Source organism: Ictalurus furcatus, chromosome 21 (genome assembly GCF_023375685.1).
Source record: "Ictalurus furcatus strain D&B chromosome 21, Billie_1.0, whole genome shotgun sequence".
Lineage (NCBI taxonomy): Eukaryota > Metazoa > Chordata > Actinopteri > Siluriformes > Ictaluridae > Ictalurus > Ictalurus furcatus.
This window is the reverse complement of record NC_071275.1, coordinates 13,492,641-13,508,632: the sequence shown is the minus strand read 5'-3', so window position 1 is coordinate 13,508,632 and position 15,992 is coordinate 13,492,641. Positions and strand designations below refer to the sequence as shown.

The 15,992-nt window shown below is 38.1% G+C and overlaps 1 protein-coding gene across 1 annotated transcript in view; it reads left to right on the top strand.

Moving 5' to 3' along the window:
• The window catches only part of si:ch211-86h15.1 (uncharacterized protein LOC558435 homolog), a 51,645-nt gene extending 41,701 nt beyond the window's left edge, over positions 1 to 9,944 (top strand). The window contains exons 9-10 of the mRNA XM_053652804.1: positions 917 to 1,034; positions 9,167 to 9,944. Coding sequence (XP_053508779.1) covers positions 917 to 1,034; positions 9,167 to 9,212 — 164 coding nt within the window. The 3' untranslated portion in view covers positions 9,213 to 9,944. The remainder of the gene's footprint in view (positions 1 to 916; positions 1,035 to 9,166) is intronic.
• The last annotated feature ends 6,048 nt before the right edge of the window (positions 9,945 to 15,992 follow it).

Below are 15,992 nucleotides of genomic sequence, written 5' to 3'. Positions count from 1 at the left end.
AAACAACTGTCATTATAAATTGTCAGCTGATAAATATATAAATTCCAGAGCAACATAAATTCTCTGACTTCTCAAGTCTTGTATTAACACTCAGCCACCATGAGCACCTCTAATGAATTTAATTGATGCCTACAAAGCAAGGAAAGCCTATAAAATATATCAAAGTATTCCAGCTCGCAACTTCCACAGTCCAAAATTTCATTAAGAAATGTCAGTTAAGGGGAACTGTGGAAGTTCAGATAGAACTGGCTACATCCTGGGCAAAAAGGCAAAGCAAAATCCCCAAGTGATAGCATGAACCTATATGATCTGCACAGAAGAGTCATCAGAAGGAAACCTTACCTGCGACCTCATCACATAAGTCAGTGTCTGATGTATGCAAAACAACATATAGATAAGCCAGATGCATTTTGGAAATAAGTGCTGTGGACTGATGATGTAAAAATGGAACTCTTTGCCCAATGTATATTTGGAGGAAAAAAGGAGCAGCATTTGATGAAAGGAACACCTTGATAACTATTAAACATCAGGATGGATCTATTATGCTTTGGAGTTGTGTGGCAGCTGGTAGAACAGGAAACAATGCACAGGTAAAATGGGTTACAATAAATATCAGCAAATTCTGGAAGCAAATGTGACATTCAGTCAAGAATATGAAGCTGAAAAGAGATCAGCCAAAGGGATGTTACTAAGTAGTGAATTTATGTGCGCATGCCACAATTACAATTTTGTTCTATTTTTTATGTTCATGAAATATAAGGTAAATGTGCATTAACATTTGCAAAAACAAAATTAGTTATTAAAATGGTTTGCTGCTGAGCTTGTGCTTTCTTTTCACTTCATAAAATATGCAATTTGGTGAGTTGTACAAAAACTTTTGCATACAACTTTATTAATATATTGATTCTTTAATCAGGAGCTGTGCGAAACTGCAAGGTAAGCAGCAATTCTACTGAAGAAGAGATCAGCAAACATGCCATTCGTTGGTTCAACCTGGCATCAGATCGTGGAGGTGGACGTAAAGAGAGACACAGGTTTGTTTTTAGCATTTAATCTTAAATAGTGGAACTTAAACAAATTTGAGTCACAAATTCTATGACTTGTAACTGGATTTCACTTTATGACATGAGACTTGATTTGGCCTTGCTTTGACATAGCCATGAAAATTCAGACTGACTTTTACATATCCTATAAATATACATTGTATAAACAGAATAAGTACATTATTATTTCTTAAAATTAAACTTACTCAGACTATGCTACTATAACTATTGTAGTTAATTAATCATTAATTTGAATGTTTATAAAATTAGAGAAGTCTTTCTCATTCTATAAAATATCTCAGATATCTCAGTCATTTAGACATGTCTTATATTTGAAGACTTGATTGTAAGTAGCAACTGTCATCACTTTGTACATAATTCAAACTGAGTAGACAAGCATCTCATTCCAACCTATCCCCAAATTACTATAAACACCGCTATTTTCAATGGAGTTATTATTAGTACACCACAGTGACAGCTGGTTGTGATATTAGATGGGGAGGCTAAACTTTAAAATCTATCGGTAGCTTGACAATGAAACTATTGGGGAGGAGCAATGCATCTCATCAGTGACATAATATGAGTGATGTGGGGCATACTATTACACACACATACACACACACACACACACACACACACACACACCACACAACACCTCCCTGTACACCAGCACAGTGAACACCAGCTCTCCCCAGGGCTGCTTGCACAGTCCACTGTTGTTTACCCTGTTGACTCTGGACTGAGCTTCAAAGTACAGTTCAAATCACATCATCAAGTTTGCTGGAGAAACTACAGTTGTGGGCCTCATCAGGACGAACAATGAGTCAGGGTACAGTGAGGAAGTGAACCAGCTTGGAGAATGGTGTAGAGACAACAATCTAATGGTGATGAGACAAAAGAGATGATTGTTGACTTCAGCAGGACCTGAGTAGACCACTCACCACTTCACATCAATGTAAGTACTGTGGAAAGATTCAAACGTTCAAAGTGTCTTGATGAGCACATGACAGAGGACCTCTATTGCACTCTCAATATCACCAGCCTAGCCAAGAAGGCACAGCAGCACCTCTACTTCCTGTGGTGGCTGAAGAGAGCCAACCTTCCTCCTCCCATCCTCACCACCTTATACAGAGGGATGATAGAAAGCATCCTGACCAGCTTTCTCACCATTTTAGTATAGGACCCTACAGCTAATTGTGAGAACAGCTGAAAAAATAATTACCCACCATTGACTCCTTGTACAACAACCACTGCAAACCTCCAACCCCTTTCTTGGACTCTTCACCTTCTTGCCCTCTGGCAGAAGGTACCAGAGCATCTGTGGCACCACCAACAGTTTATTCCCTGGGCCAGTCAGACTACTCAATACCTTGGTGACTCCCGATGCTCACCTGGGCTAGTCAAAGCCCTAACCCAGGATAACTCGATACCACTGCACACCTGCATGTTACAATGCTACATTAGACACTTTCTATTTATGATACTCTTTTTTTTTTCCTGCTAACATTGCTGCTACTTTGCTGATAATATTGCTGCTACATTTATCACTGCTACACTACTCCAGTAGTTTACAGCCCACTGTTGCAATAGTATTCTCACACAACACTGTTCTGTTTTCCTGTATAGTCTATGTGCTCTGCATTGTGTATCTGTTGTCCTGTGTATTCACTGTTCTGTATATTTGTTGTTCTGTGTATATGTTTTCTGTGCACTTATTGTCTCACACTCGTCTCATGCTGGTGTGTATTTGCATTTCATGTAGTCTTGTATACTGTTCAGTTCAGTTCAGTTTTATTTGTTAACAATGGGCATTGTCCCAAAGCACCATGTGGGGCCTTCCTCAGCAGCATCATGTGACTTCCAATTGATAAGAACTCCAATCAGAAGTACAGCATCAAGATGGATCAGGCAGGGCCGGAGAGCAGGAGGGGTCAGGATCACTGGCATCTCAGAAGTATCATGTGCAGCTCTACAGAAAGAGAGAGGGAAAGAGAGGGAGAGATTATTAGGTATGCTTTTGGCCCTGTAATGGTTAAGGACAATGTACTTTGTGTGATTGCAAGCAGGGACTCGGGAAAGAGTAGCTATGACAGCGTAACTAAAAGGGAGAACCAGACGGTAACACAGACATGAGAGTACCCTGGGACACAAGGCGGCCAGCCACTCTGCCATCAACAAACCTGGGGGAGTGACGCATCCAAACATCCCAGTTCACCACAACACTCTATGCCTGTGAGCCTGCTCCTGTACCTAAGAAAAAAACTATTCACAAACAGCTTGTTTTTAGCCTGGACTTAAATACTGAGACTGTGTCTGAGTCCTGAACAATAATTGGAAGGCTGTTCCATAACTGTGGGGTTTTGTAAGAGAAAGCTCTTCCCCCTGCTGTAGCCTACACTATTCGAGGTACCAACAAATAGTATGCACCTTTTGTTCGAAGTAGGCATGGCAGATCATAAAAGACCAAAAGTTTGCTCAGGTACTGTGGCGCGTGACTATTCAGTGCTTTATATGTGTGAGCCCTCTAGGCCAGGACAGGCAGAACACCAACACAGGGAGGCTGTGGTGGTGCCAAAAACAGTGTTATTTATTAAAGGTTAGGAGGAGGAGTGGGACTGCAAGGGAGAGGAGTGAGAGTGGGGAAGGTGCTGTCTTCCTAGTGAGGGGCATGCTAAGGGGGCTGGAGCTGCCATGAGGTGGGACCCAGGAGTCGTAGAGGAGGCCATGGAGGGTCCGGAGAGGTGCAGTGCAGTCGGGGAGTTTCTTGTCCGCTGTCCTCGTTATCGTCTTCCATGTCGGCATCTGGAATGCAAGAGAGAGAGAGAGAGAGTGAGAAAGAGAGACAGGTTAGTACATGTGCATGTGGAGCGCGAACTCACCCCGTTACGGCCGCCGCTCCCTTTTATAGCAGCATCTCTTCTGCTGGATGGTAGAGAGAAGCCACTCCAATAATTGGCCATCAGCCGTGTGTGTTTCTGCTGCCCTGCCTCACAACCCTGTGCACTCTTGCGGTCCAAAACAATCGAGGTGCTGAAATGGCACTGTCCATTCATTATAAATAAGTGTGACACCACCTCCTCTGCCAGTTAGACAGGGCTGATGTATATAGCTGTATGCAGGAGGACTAGCTTCATTTAGTGCTATGTACTAATTTGTTTTAATCCATGTTTCTGTTAAACACATTATATTAAACTCCTGATCAGTAATGGTTTCATTTAATTCAATTAATGCTTTAGACGTAAGAGATCTAATATTTAACAGTCTTGGCTTCAGATCAAAAGTGCTGGCTGTACATTCAATATGACCTAATTTTATGTAAATTAGGTTACTAAAACACACTTTCTGAGTGTTTCTAAATTTTTGTTTAGCTCGGGGAACAGGCACATTCTTAATATTGTGGAACCAAGGCGACGACTTAGTGCAGCTAGCGGACGGTCGGTTTAGCCTGCTTGTCTGCTCCCTGGCCATGGCTCTAGATTGTCAATGATTAACTAGGCCTGTTCTAAGACTATGTGCTATGCTGCAAGAAAGCGAGAGCAGCAACTTCCCCAGTGGGCTGGATACCGTCCTGCCCTAACAGGCCAGTTTGTGAAAGTGAAACTATAACAAATGAGAACAATAGCACAAAATTATTAATGAAAAAGAAAGGAACAGTATAATTTAACGCTGATGCAAGCAAGAAGCTCCTATATTGTACTACTATAATGTTGTTTTGCACCATGGTCCCAGAGAAATGACATTTTGTTTTAATGTGCACTAGCTACATAGAGGAATGCAAAAAAAAAAAAACCCACTTGAGTTGACTTAAATTTTTCTAAGTGTTTCAAGTTAATGCTCTACTAATTTAATGCTGTGTTTCCTCCAAGTAACAAACCGGGTAAACAAAAAAGTTGTAAGCCTTTCATTTAAAACAGAAAAACATGTATGTTTGTTATGAAGTATGTTTTATATATATATATATATATATATATATATATATATATATATATATATATATATATATATATACATGTGATAAATCTAGCTTTGATATGTTTTTTAATGTAAATAGTACATACAGCATGTGTTGGAGTGTGTGTGTGTGTGTGTGTGTGTGTGTGTGTAAGCCCACCTTTGTGTCTTTGTTCATGTTTGCTGGAAATGTGTTGAGCAAGAACAAAAGGATAAGTGTGGCAGAAGGTTTAATCGAATCTCGATGTGTGTTGGGGAATTTGAATGTCTGTCTATGTAGTGTTGAGATTTGTTCTGATTTGTTCTAGTAAATGCTGTGTCAAATCAGAGTACATGGAGATAGTGAGAAGTTATGAGAGGACATGCAAAACCCTGTCTGTGTGTGGCAATTTAACTATGGTGTGTATTACAATATGTGGTAGAGTCAGATGCTATGAATCGTACGATGTCATAAACTGAACCAAAACAGTCATGATTTGTTCCCCCCATGAAACAACCTGCTATGCCTAACTTGTGTTATACCTAGTTTATCTGCAAAGGGGTTCAGATTCTCACAGTGAGGGACTGATGACATTCTTCAGTCACAAAGATTGCAGTAGTGCCAACATCTACGGGTTTAGACATATCATTGACACTTTTTGACCCCTTGCTATGGTGATCTGAGAGCCACCTGAATACTGAGTTTTTGTTCTTTTTCAGCTAAAGCAAAGGTCAGACATTGAACATTAATAAAATTGGCAGAAAAGCCAATTCACTGAAATGGAATTGATGGTGAATGTGAAATACACACTTGTTTAGAGTAGTTGTTATTTTCACTTTGCAAAGGCATAATCTAGGTGAACTTTTACCTGGAAATTTGTGATCATGGAAACATGTGAGCCAGTAGAATACAAGAAGGTGGGACTGGGATCTATGCTCAGTAAAAATGGAGGAGTTGCTAATTATTAAGTAGCAACCACATCAAACTTTTGCCTTGCTGTACTTTTACTGTTGCTTGGCGCACATTTGAAGAAAACAAAACAACAACTCTTACACATACATTCTCTTCAGACTCACAGCTGCCAGAATGTTGTTGATGCATGCAACTGCACAAAATGCACATTTTGTTGATGCATGCAACTGTATTGTCTGATCAGTTGGTCAAAAAAATTGCTGGATCTGAGTGGGGCAAATTGAAATGGTGTAACATCTGACATATTACTTCAACCAATATATTTGGTTTTATCAGTTATCCTGTTAGCATTCCTAGCTCATGTCCACCAACCTATGCTAAAGTTTTTGTGGTAAAATGCAGTTTTTCCTATCTACCTGCTATGACTTTCTAGTTAGCATTGCTGGCACCTCTGAGCCACAACTTGCTTTCAGTATGAATAGTGACTAAACTGACATCTGCATTTAGACCTATGGGAAAAACATGAGGTGAAAATTGGGCCTGAAAGTGTAGATTCAGTGACTGATGCTCAGGCATTAGTGAGATATTTAAGGAAAATGGAAGAGCAACTGTGAGTTAATATGCCAATACAGAATGTGATTAGGCCAGGCAGGCAATAAATATTTCTAGTCTTTGCAGAAAGTGGTATATTTATTCTCTAGTTCTTTGGAAATTTCAGTGTATTTGAGTACATCTGCCCTCTGCAGGTGTCCAAATTGAGAGCGTGAGCAAACGAATTTTGTTAGTACCACAGCAGGGGTAAGTTCCTATTTACTTTGCTGTCATTAATTGGGTCATAAAACTAAATAGCATTGTAATGATGTAATTTCCTGAGCAATGACATTACACACTTAAAGCTATTTTTTGTCCATTTTGTTGTCTGTTGACTAATGAACAAGGCTTACATACACATACATATATATGTGTGGAGGTCTAGGAAAAACCCATCACATGTCATAATTTGCTTAATGCCTGTACCATAAATAAACAATAAATAAATGTGTGTACCCACAGAGAACATGGCTAAATGAGGAGCCAATGTTTGACCATGCAATGGTAAAAACTGTCTGATTAAAGTAGATGTGCAAGGCCTAGTTAGCTAGGTGTGCTTTCATTATGCAGTAAATGTCATGTTTTGATCAAGTTATTGTATCACTATGTGCCACAGTGTAATGGATACGCTTAATTGATTCAGTTCGTAAATGATCTTGACACAGTTATGCATTATGCACACACCATCGCTTACACTGTAGAGATGGCACTGAGCAAATATGAAATGTTTGAATTACCTAATCAAAAACTGGTAAATTTAGCCAACTCCATAGAACACAGTGAATTCATTAATCAGGGATTATTTCATCACAGCTGTTCGAGTGGATAGTAATCAGTGGAGTAAAGCATGACGATGTGTTCATCCAACACAGTGAGGGACTTTTACCTCAGAAGACGAGATTGGAGAGACTGGTGTGAATGATGCTCATTGAGTGATTAGTCATTTCCCATAGTAAGCTTGTAATTCTTTGTTAAAGTGTCACTAATGTTTTTCTATCATAGATTGGGTTTTAAATGGAGAAGTAGACAGTGTGTTTGCTTGCTATAGCCTGGAAGTTTAGGACAATATTAAATCCAATTAAGGTTAAGCTATGCTTATCCAGAGAGACTTACCGTAATTTGTAATCAGTGAATGAACTGATTAGATTTTTAAATTGATCAAAACAGGGTCAAATGTTCTTTCAAGTATATTTAAAAGGTATTTGTGGCATACAAATTAGTAATAAGAAGAACTAGACTTGTTGGTAGTGGAGGCATCCCTGTTGTTAAGTTCTACCATTATTTTTTACTAGGTTTAGCGCTAAGTGAAGGGGTGGTTCTTCACATGAAGATAGTCAGTGACTCAGCTGTTCCAACCGAGATAATATAGAAATGAGTAACAGGGAGTTAGATAGCGTAATCACAACCAACTCTCAGATCTCACCATCAGTCACTACATGCAACCTTGAGGTAACCATGGACAATCAACTGCCCTTCTCATCTCACATTACTAAAATGATGTAGTCCCTGACCCCCTGAACCAGGATGAGGGTGTATTTATTGATAGAGACTTCAAAGTACTTCTGTACGTCGTTCTGACTAAGGGCATCTGCCAAATGCCATAAATGTAAATTTAAATTTAAATGACTTTTACTATAATTTATACTGCATAATATAAAACATTTTATTTGTCTGTAAATGTTATTTGTCCTTTTTATATAAAATATAAATATTTTTATTAAACTTGGAATGACTACTGGATGAATAGCCTGTCAGTCTTTAAGCTACACATAAAGAGATATCTTTTTAATGCTGATGTCTATACCATTTTAATATTTATTATGTATCAAATTAATAAATAGTAGTTGTTTTAAGACAATTAATGTGTTAGTGTCTTTTAGTGGAATGGAACTTTGGAACTTTATCCATTTACATTTAAAATAGCATATGTTCTATGTTGTCTCATGTAGTTAGTGTGTTGTTTTATGTAACACCATGGTCCTGGAGGAACATTGTTTCGTTTCACTGTGTACTGTGCCAGCTCTGTATGGTTGAAATGACAATAAAAGCCCCTTGACTTGACTTGATGTTTTTGCCACTTGAATACAGACAAGTGACAATTTAATGTGGTAAAACAGTGACTTTGTTATGCATTTTGCTGTCATAGCTTGTGTCCTCTTGTCCACAATGCAATACAAAGTTATTCTCATGGATCACTTTTATCCTATGATGAAACATTTCTGTCCTGATGGGTGTGGTCTCTTCTAGGATGACTCCACCCCCACCCACAGGGCATAAAGGCTCACTGAATGGTTTGATGAGGATGAAAATGATGCGAATCATATGTTATGGCCTTCACAGTAACCGGATCTGAACATAAATTGTACACCTAGAGATTTTGGGCTGAAGTATTAGACAGCACTGTATACCATCATCATATATCTTTTGGAAGAGTGATGTTCATCACTGTACAGTTCCAGAGACTTGGAGAATCTATTCCAAGATGCACTGAAGCTTTTCTGACGGCTTGTAGACACTTTTTGTTTAATTTGTCACTCATCTGTACACTTTAAAAGTAGGAGAGCTCTTGATTTTTTATGAACGCATGGAAAGCTATACTCGTTTTATGTTTGTGTAGGCTGCTTTTGGGTATATAGTAATGGGTTCTCATGTATGATTTTTTTTGTTTTCTTTTTTGCTTTTCTTTCAGGTTGTCCACAGCAGGAAGAACAACTGATGAACAAAATTCAGAGTAAAGTGTTCAGTAAAAGTTTGTGTTACATCCTTGGACGTATTGTATTCTCTCTCTCTCTCTCTCTCTCTCTCTCTCTCTCTCTCTCTCTCTCTCTCTATGTTTATGCTTAGATAGGGAGTAAGATGAAACATTCTAGGTCTTTAGGAACATAACTCAAAATCTCACTTAGAGATATTGCTTGGTTTATTATTTCACCATTAATTTTATCAACAGAAAGCTGCATTTCTTAATGTAAATACATGAACTTCAAAACAATAAATATGATGTCTGGTCTCTTTCATTCATGTCATGACCTCCATTTCCCACTGACATAACAAGCCTGATGCTTTTGAGATAAAACTGCACTGAATGTTGAATGTAGTCTGTTTCCAGTTTATAGATATGAAAAGTGTTTATGGTAGAATTTTGAGAAGTAATGGGCCAGTTTGTTCCACAAAAATTATTTTCAAATCAAGGAAATCACTGTTGGGTGTAAGATTTTAACCTCTATGGTAAATAAATAAATAAATAAATAAATCTATTGCAAGCTACTCACATTTTGTAACCAGGACTCTGTGGCATCCTTCTCTAATGGGCAGATTAATCCTACAGCTGTGCATGCCACTTTAGTGCACATTCAGAGAGAATTTCTGGCTTTGCTCCAAACTACTGTAGATAATACACACTAAGTAATATACCTAAAGACACAGATGGTGCTCTGGCATACTATTTAGCATGGTAGTATGCTGTTTGAAATATGGTCCAAGTTTTTACAGCTCTGATAATGTAATCATGTGCTGTCATTCTCGTTGTCTCTTCAGCATTACAAAAGTATACTGAGGATAAAAATAAATTTTATTGTACACATTTACTGATTACTAGATGAACCTGCAAAACCTCTCACTTTCGTCATACACTTGAGCTTGTCTAACTCTAGCTCACATTCTGACTCTGATTTCTTTTATATTAGTTTTAGACTGGAACATCTTGATGTCTTGACACAATGCTATTGAATTCTTGAATCTGAATTTGCCTGATGGTGTCAATTCATTTTCTATAATTGCACAGCTACAATATAGTGTTAGCTGCATAGCAAATTAGTGGTTTATAATAGTCCACTCGTTCAAATACTTTGTTGTTTCTACTCTAATAAATCAGTCATAGGGACTTGTATGGCGGCCCAACAATAAACTGATTTTTAAAGTTTTTTTTAAACAATGAAAATGTATAAATATTGCTCTGAAGATTTCCTTAAGGTAAAGTATAATTAACATTTATTTAAAAAGCCAGTGTCAGCGCTTTACTGTTTTCTGCCATAGAGAACAACTGTTAATAGCTGTTGCACCAAAAGTGTTTGTTTTGAGGATGTTCCACAACATTAAATGTAACTATAAATTGGTAAAATGTATGACATTGTCCTTTAATAACAATAATAATAATAATAATAATAATAATAATAATAATAATAGCTGGCAAATTGCTGTGGTATTAGATGAATTAAGCTTCAGGATGTGCAACACTGTAGTTCTATGCCATATAAAATGTGACAACAGTATGAACTATTTTACCTTGGATTTACATTCTGTATGTTTCTGGATGCTGCTCTGAATAGAGAATCAAATGAAAGAAACCTGTTAAAAAGGGATATATATATATATATATATATATATATATATATATATATATATATATATATATATATATATATATACACACACACACATTGGTGTATAAGCCACATTGGTGTCTTGCATATATCCTTACTCCATCAAATATAACATGGCTCTGACGGTTGAGTGTAACAAGTCTAACAAGACGGGTGAGTGGTTGTGGGGTTCAGTGTGATGCAATTTATCAAATGTGATGGATCTTTAGGATGATAGCTCCATGTAATGAATGATTTTCAAAGAGAATATAGAGATGTGGCTGGTGAGACATCCTGAATAAAATACAAAATCAAATAATCACAGTGATAAAATCATTCCCTTTATTACACTTTTACTCCATTTACTAGTCACATCATGAATATTTAATCTTTATACATGCAGACTAAAAGAAAAAAAAAAACAATTGGTTCAAACAAGGGCCAGCTATTTCACGTAATTCTTTCATTTCATACAGTATCTGACTGAGGCTGCTTAGGATTAATGCAAGAGGGAGAGAATCATCCTTCCTCTACAGCAAGAGTAACAGGTTATGAAATATAAAACAGTTTCATTCAGACATGCCCCTTTCTATACACATGCACACACACTTTTCTCTTATAAAGCTGGCAGTTATGTTGCACTTCTATCCTAAAAGCCTAAATTATTTATGGAAAATATTCAGTCTATCTGACATCTTGACACACGTTCATAGTATCCATAATTGTTGGGCTTTCTGCTGTGAATTGTTAGTTACTGTGGCTCATTGATATGTCCAATCCCCTCTTGAAGGCTGTATAGCCTGAGGCGAAGCACACTCAAGGAACTAAAATTGACTCTGGTATTGTACATGCATGCATTACGAGTTCTCCTACAACTTTTAGTAGTGACTAAAATTTGGAAGATTTATAAGTTGTAAGGATTTCACATACTATTGGGAGAAAAGTGCTGATTTTTTTTCTTTTTGGTGGAGTTTGTATGATAGTTGTCAAATACAAAGTAATATCTGTGATGTTGGTGATGATGTGATTTATAATCTGGAAACACATTCATGGAATAAAAATCAACTGCATATTTTACTTTCTACTAAACTTTATTTTCAGCAGTGATCAGATTTATATATATATATATATATATATATATATATATATATATATATATATATATATATATATATATATACACATAATTTGTTGGTCCTGAACAGAGTTGGGTGTAACATTTAACAACGTAATGCATTATTGTAATCTAATTACATTTTATGTTGATGCAGTAATGTAACACATCACATATTAAATTTATGTAATTTGATTACAGTTACTGGTGGCAATAAAATTGTTACTTGCGTTACAAATTTATTGTTAAGAAAACAACATTAAGTAAAATGCATTTTTAAAAGAAATCATATTTTGCCCCAAAGATTTTTTCTTTAGCCCCAAATAATTTTCCACTTGGAGAACATCAATAAAAGAAGGCCGCCTGTAATTTTATATCTTCAGTGAATAATGTACTTTGCATGGCACTGTAGCGCTAAACCCACACAATGATAGCTTAGTTGTGCCTCCCCTTGGCTAGCGACACCAAACTAGCCTAGTTAGAAAAGTTTTATTTTTTATCGGTCTGGTAGTCCTTCAAACAGTAAGAACACCCGAGACTGATGAAAGAACTATGAGTTTCACTTTCTAGTGTAGTTTTGGCGGTTTGATAGGTTTTGAAAGTAACCTGAAAAGTAATTAGTAATCTGATACGTTTTACATGCACTAATCAGTAATGTAATCAGATTACAATTTTAAAGTAATAATTAGTAATCTATAGTGGATTACTTTTTTTTTTAGTAACTTACCCAACACTGGTCCTGAATCTAGATATGAGGAAATGCATGTAATGTTGGTTATCATGAGCGGACTAATAAGCAGTGTTGTCATTGTGAATGATTTGTAGTCTGGAAGCACTACAAAAGGAACAAACTTGAAAAAATCCAACCTGAATGACTCGCATATTAGTCTTTATTAATATTAGTTCACAGTTACTCACAATGTATGAAATTATGATTATGAGGGTTGCCAGATTGGGCTAGTTAATGCTCAGTTGGCCACCAAGATCATGTTTATAGCAAACAATCAGAATTAAGTCTAATAAATTTCCACAAAAAGTCAAACTTACAATGTGCAGACAGTGTGTCTATGATGTACAAAACCATTTGTATTGTAAGATATATTGCAAAGATTGGGAGAGGAAAAGCGGATTATGGACAGGAAAAATCTGTACATCACAAATGCATGTGAAATACTTGTTTGCCAAATGAAAGGCTAAGAAAAAGAAGAAATGCCTCACTTTTTACAGTGCACAAATTTTTGGACTTGTTTCTTTGTGTGGTTTTTGTTCAACCCTAATTAATGATATTTACTTGGACACAGTTGAAGGTATGTCTAAACTGCTCAAAATAGCTGCTGGATGTTGTATGTTGTCAGCCCTTAACTGCTCAAATGTACCATTAATTGCTCTAAAATTAACGATAGTAGCCTTTAGCATAAGTCATGTGTGATAGCCTCACAATTTAATTTCATTTGAGGCTATGTCGTTTTTAATGACCCCACCAAAATCTATGGCCAGCCTATTCAAACATCACAAACATTTCAATATATAAAAAAATTGTTTCAGTGTGGAGGTTTACTTTAACCATATTCAGCAGCATCTAAAATTAGACACGTAATGCACCCTACATAACCCTACATAAATACTATTGTGGTATGATGTGAATTAACAATATGACCTTGTTATAATTATTACACCTGTGCACTGTCCAATTCCTTCCTACTTTGGCCTCATATGAAGTCAAGGCTTCGTTCTCTGAAACTCTGTATCATTACCCTGGCAACCACATTCTCCTCAGTGACAGGAGTGCTGCCACTGATTCTTCCAGCAATTAAAAGCTAGACAGCCATTCCCACACACACAACCTACATGATTAGTTAAGACCTACATAATTCACACACACACGCTTGCTTGCTTATAGTAGTCCATCGTGTCCGATGATGACATTCCTCCTCATTAACGGTGTGTTCTTTGATGGCTAAAATTTTACTGTATGTTGGACATGTGAAGTCTGAGTTAGTGGAGGCAGGCATGGCTGTATGACTCCTTAGTCTTTTTTGCTGTTTCTTCATGTTCCTCTTCGATTCCATCTGCTCTGTTCCTGTGTGGCAGAGCTGCCACCGGGTGGAACAGTTAATGGCAGCTTCTTGGAGTCATGAGGGGTCGATTTGAAGTTTCCTCAGTGATGTTTTTAGCTGGTCTTTGTACTGCTTCTTCTGACCCCCTGCAGACTGGTGGCCCAGATGAAGTTGTCCATACAGGGCTTGCCATTGCAGGTGATTTGGAGGCAACCTGATAACATGTCCAAGCCAGTGCAGTTGATATTCAGTGATTGTCACTTCCATGCTCTTGCAGTTTGTCCTTACAAGCACTTTGGAATGTTGTACACAATCACACCACATAATCCCCAAGATTCGCTGCAGTCTTATATGGAAGCATTCCAGCATGCTGAGGTTGTATGTGACCCAGGCTTCACAGCTGTATAGGAGAGTGGTGATATAAACAGCTTTATGAATGGAAACTTTGGTGTGCAGATGGAGGTGCTTGTTTCGAAAGACCATTCATTGGAGTTTGCCAAAGGCTGTCGATATTTCAGCCCTTAGATAGGATGCTGCCCAGGTATTTAAAGGATGGAACTATTGTAAGTGGTTGATGTTCTATGGTGAACACAGGCATAGTGGGTAGGGGGCTGGACCTCCATTGCCATATTGCCTCAGTCTAGGTAGTATTGACTGAGAAGCCCAGTCTGCTGTAGGCCTTCGTGGCTATGGCAAGGATGGTTTGCAGTTCTTCTGGGGTGTGAGCCACAAGCATGCAATCATCAGCATAATGCAACTCAAGGACCTGCACAGCTGAGACCTGGAGGCTTCAAATATTAAAAAGGTTTCCGTCTAGCCTGAAGTTTACAATGATTCCAATACTGCTTTCTGGCTTGTCATGGAGAAGCTTTGTGACATATAAGAGGAAGATGTTGAAGAGCACCGGTGCTAACACACACCCTTATCTTACCCTGGTGTGTACATTAAAAGGCACCAATTCCTGTCCCCCTATGGTCACACGGGCCACCATCCCGTTATGGAACTGTGACAGAATTTTCACAAATTTTCCTGGGCAGCCAAATTTTATTAGGATGTCCCAGAGTAGCTCTCAATTCACAGTGTTGAAGGCTTTGGAGAAATCAACAAATGCCATGAAAAGGTCCTGATGTTGTTCATGACACTTTTTCTGAAAATCATGTCCACAGTGCTCCAGTTCTTCCTGAAACCACACTGTGACTCTGGCAACAGATGTTCTGTTAGATTCTCCACCAGCCAACATAGCATGACTTTTGCCAAGACCTTGCCTGCAACACCTACCAATGATGTGCCATGACTGTTGCTGCAGACGGATTTTTCACCCTTGCTTTTGTAAAGAGTGAAATGTTTGCATTCCTCCATTATTGAGGGATATTTTCCTTTTCCCAGACCTGCAGGGTATGTTGGTGGATCATCCTGGTACACAAGTAGCCACCTTGTTTGAGGAGCTCTACTGAGATACTGCTGGAGGACTTGTTATTTTTGAGGGAGTTTATGGCTGCTAGCACCTCTTGAAAGGTTGTTGGGTGGTCAAGGACTTGAATGGGTGGCCAGTTAGGCAGCTCCTGTATGATGGAGTGATCAGTTGGTGAGAGTTGGTTGAGGAGGGCTTCAAAATCTTCAGCCCACATCCCAAGATCTGTTTTTGGTCTTTTAAGAGTGTCAATCCATCTTCCACTTTTAGTGGATTTCCTGAGGTGCTGCAGGGGGTATACTTTGAAGCGGAGCTTGGTCATAATCAGGCGGTGATCCATACTGCACCTCTCATGGCCCGGGACAACAAGACATCACTGGTGTCAACATGCCTTGGTATGATGTAGTCAAGTGCTGATGTTTAGATCATGGGTACATTCCAGATGTTTTACATTTAGTCTTCTGCTGAAACAGTGTGTTTGTAATGGTGAGGTTATGCTCTGCTCAGTGTTAGCAACCTCAGGCCACTCGCGTTGACCTGCTCAACACTATGTCTACCCAATACTCCACTCCATA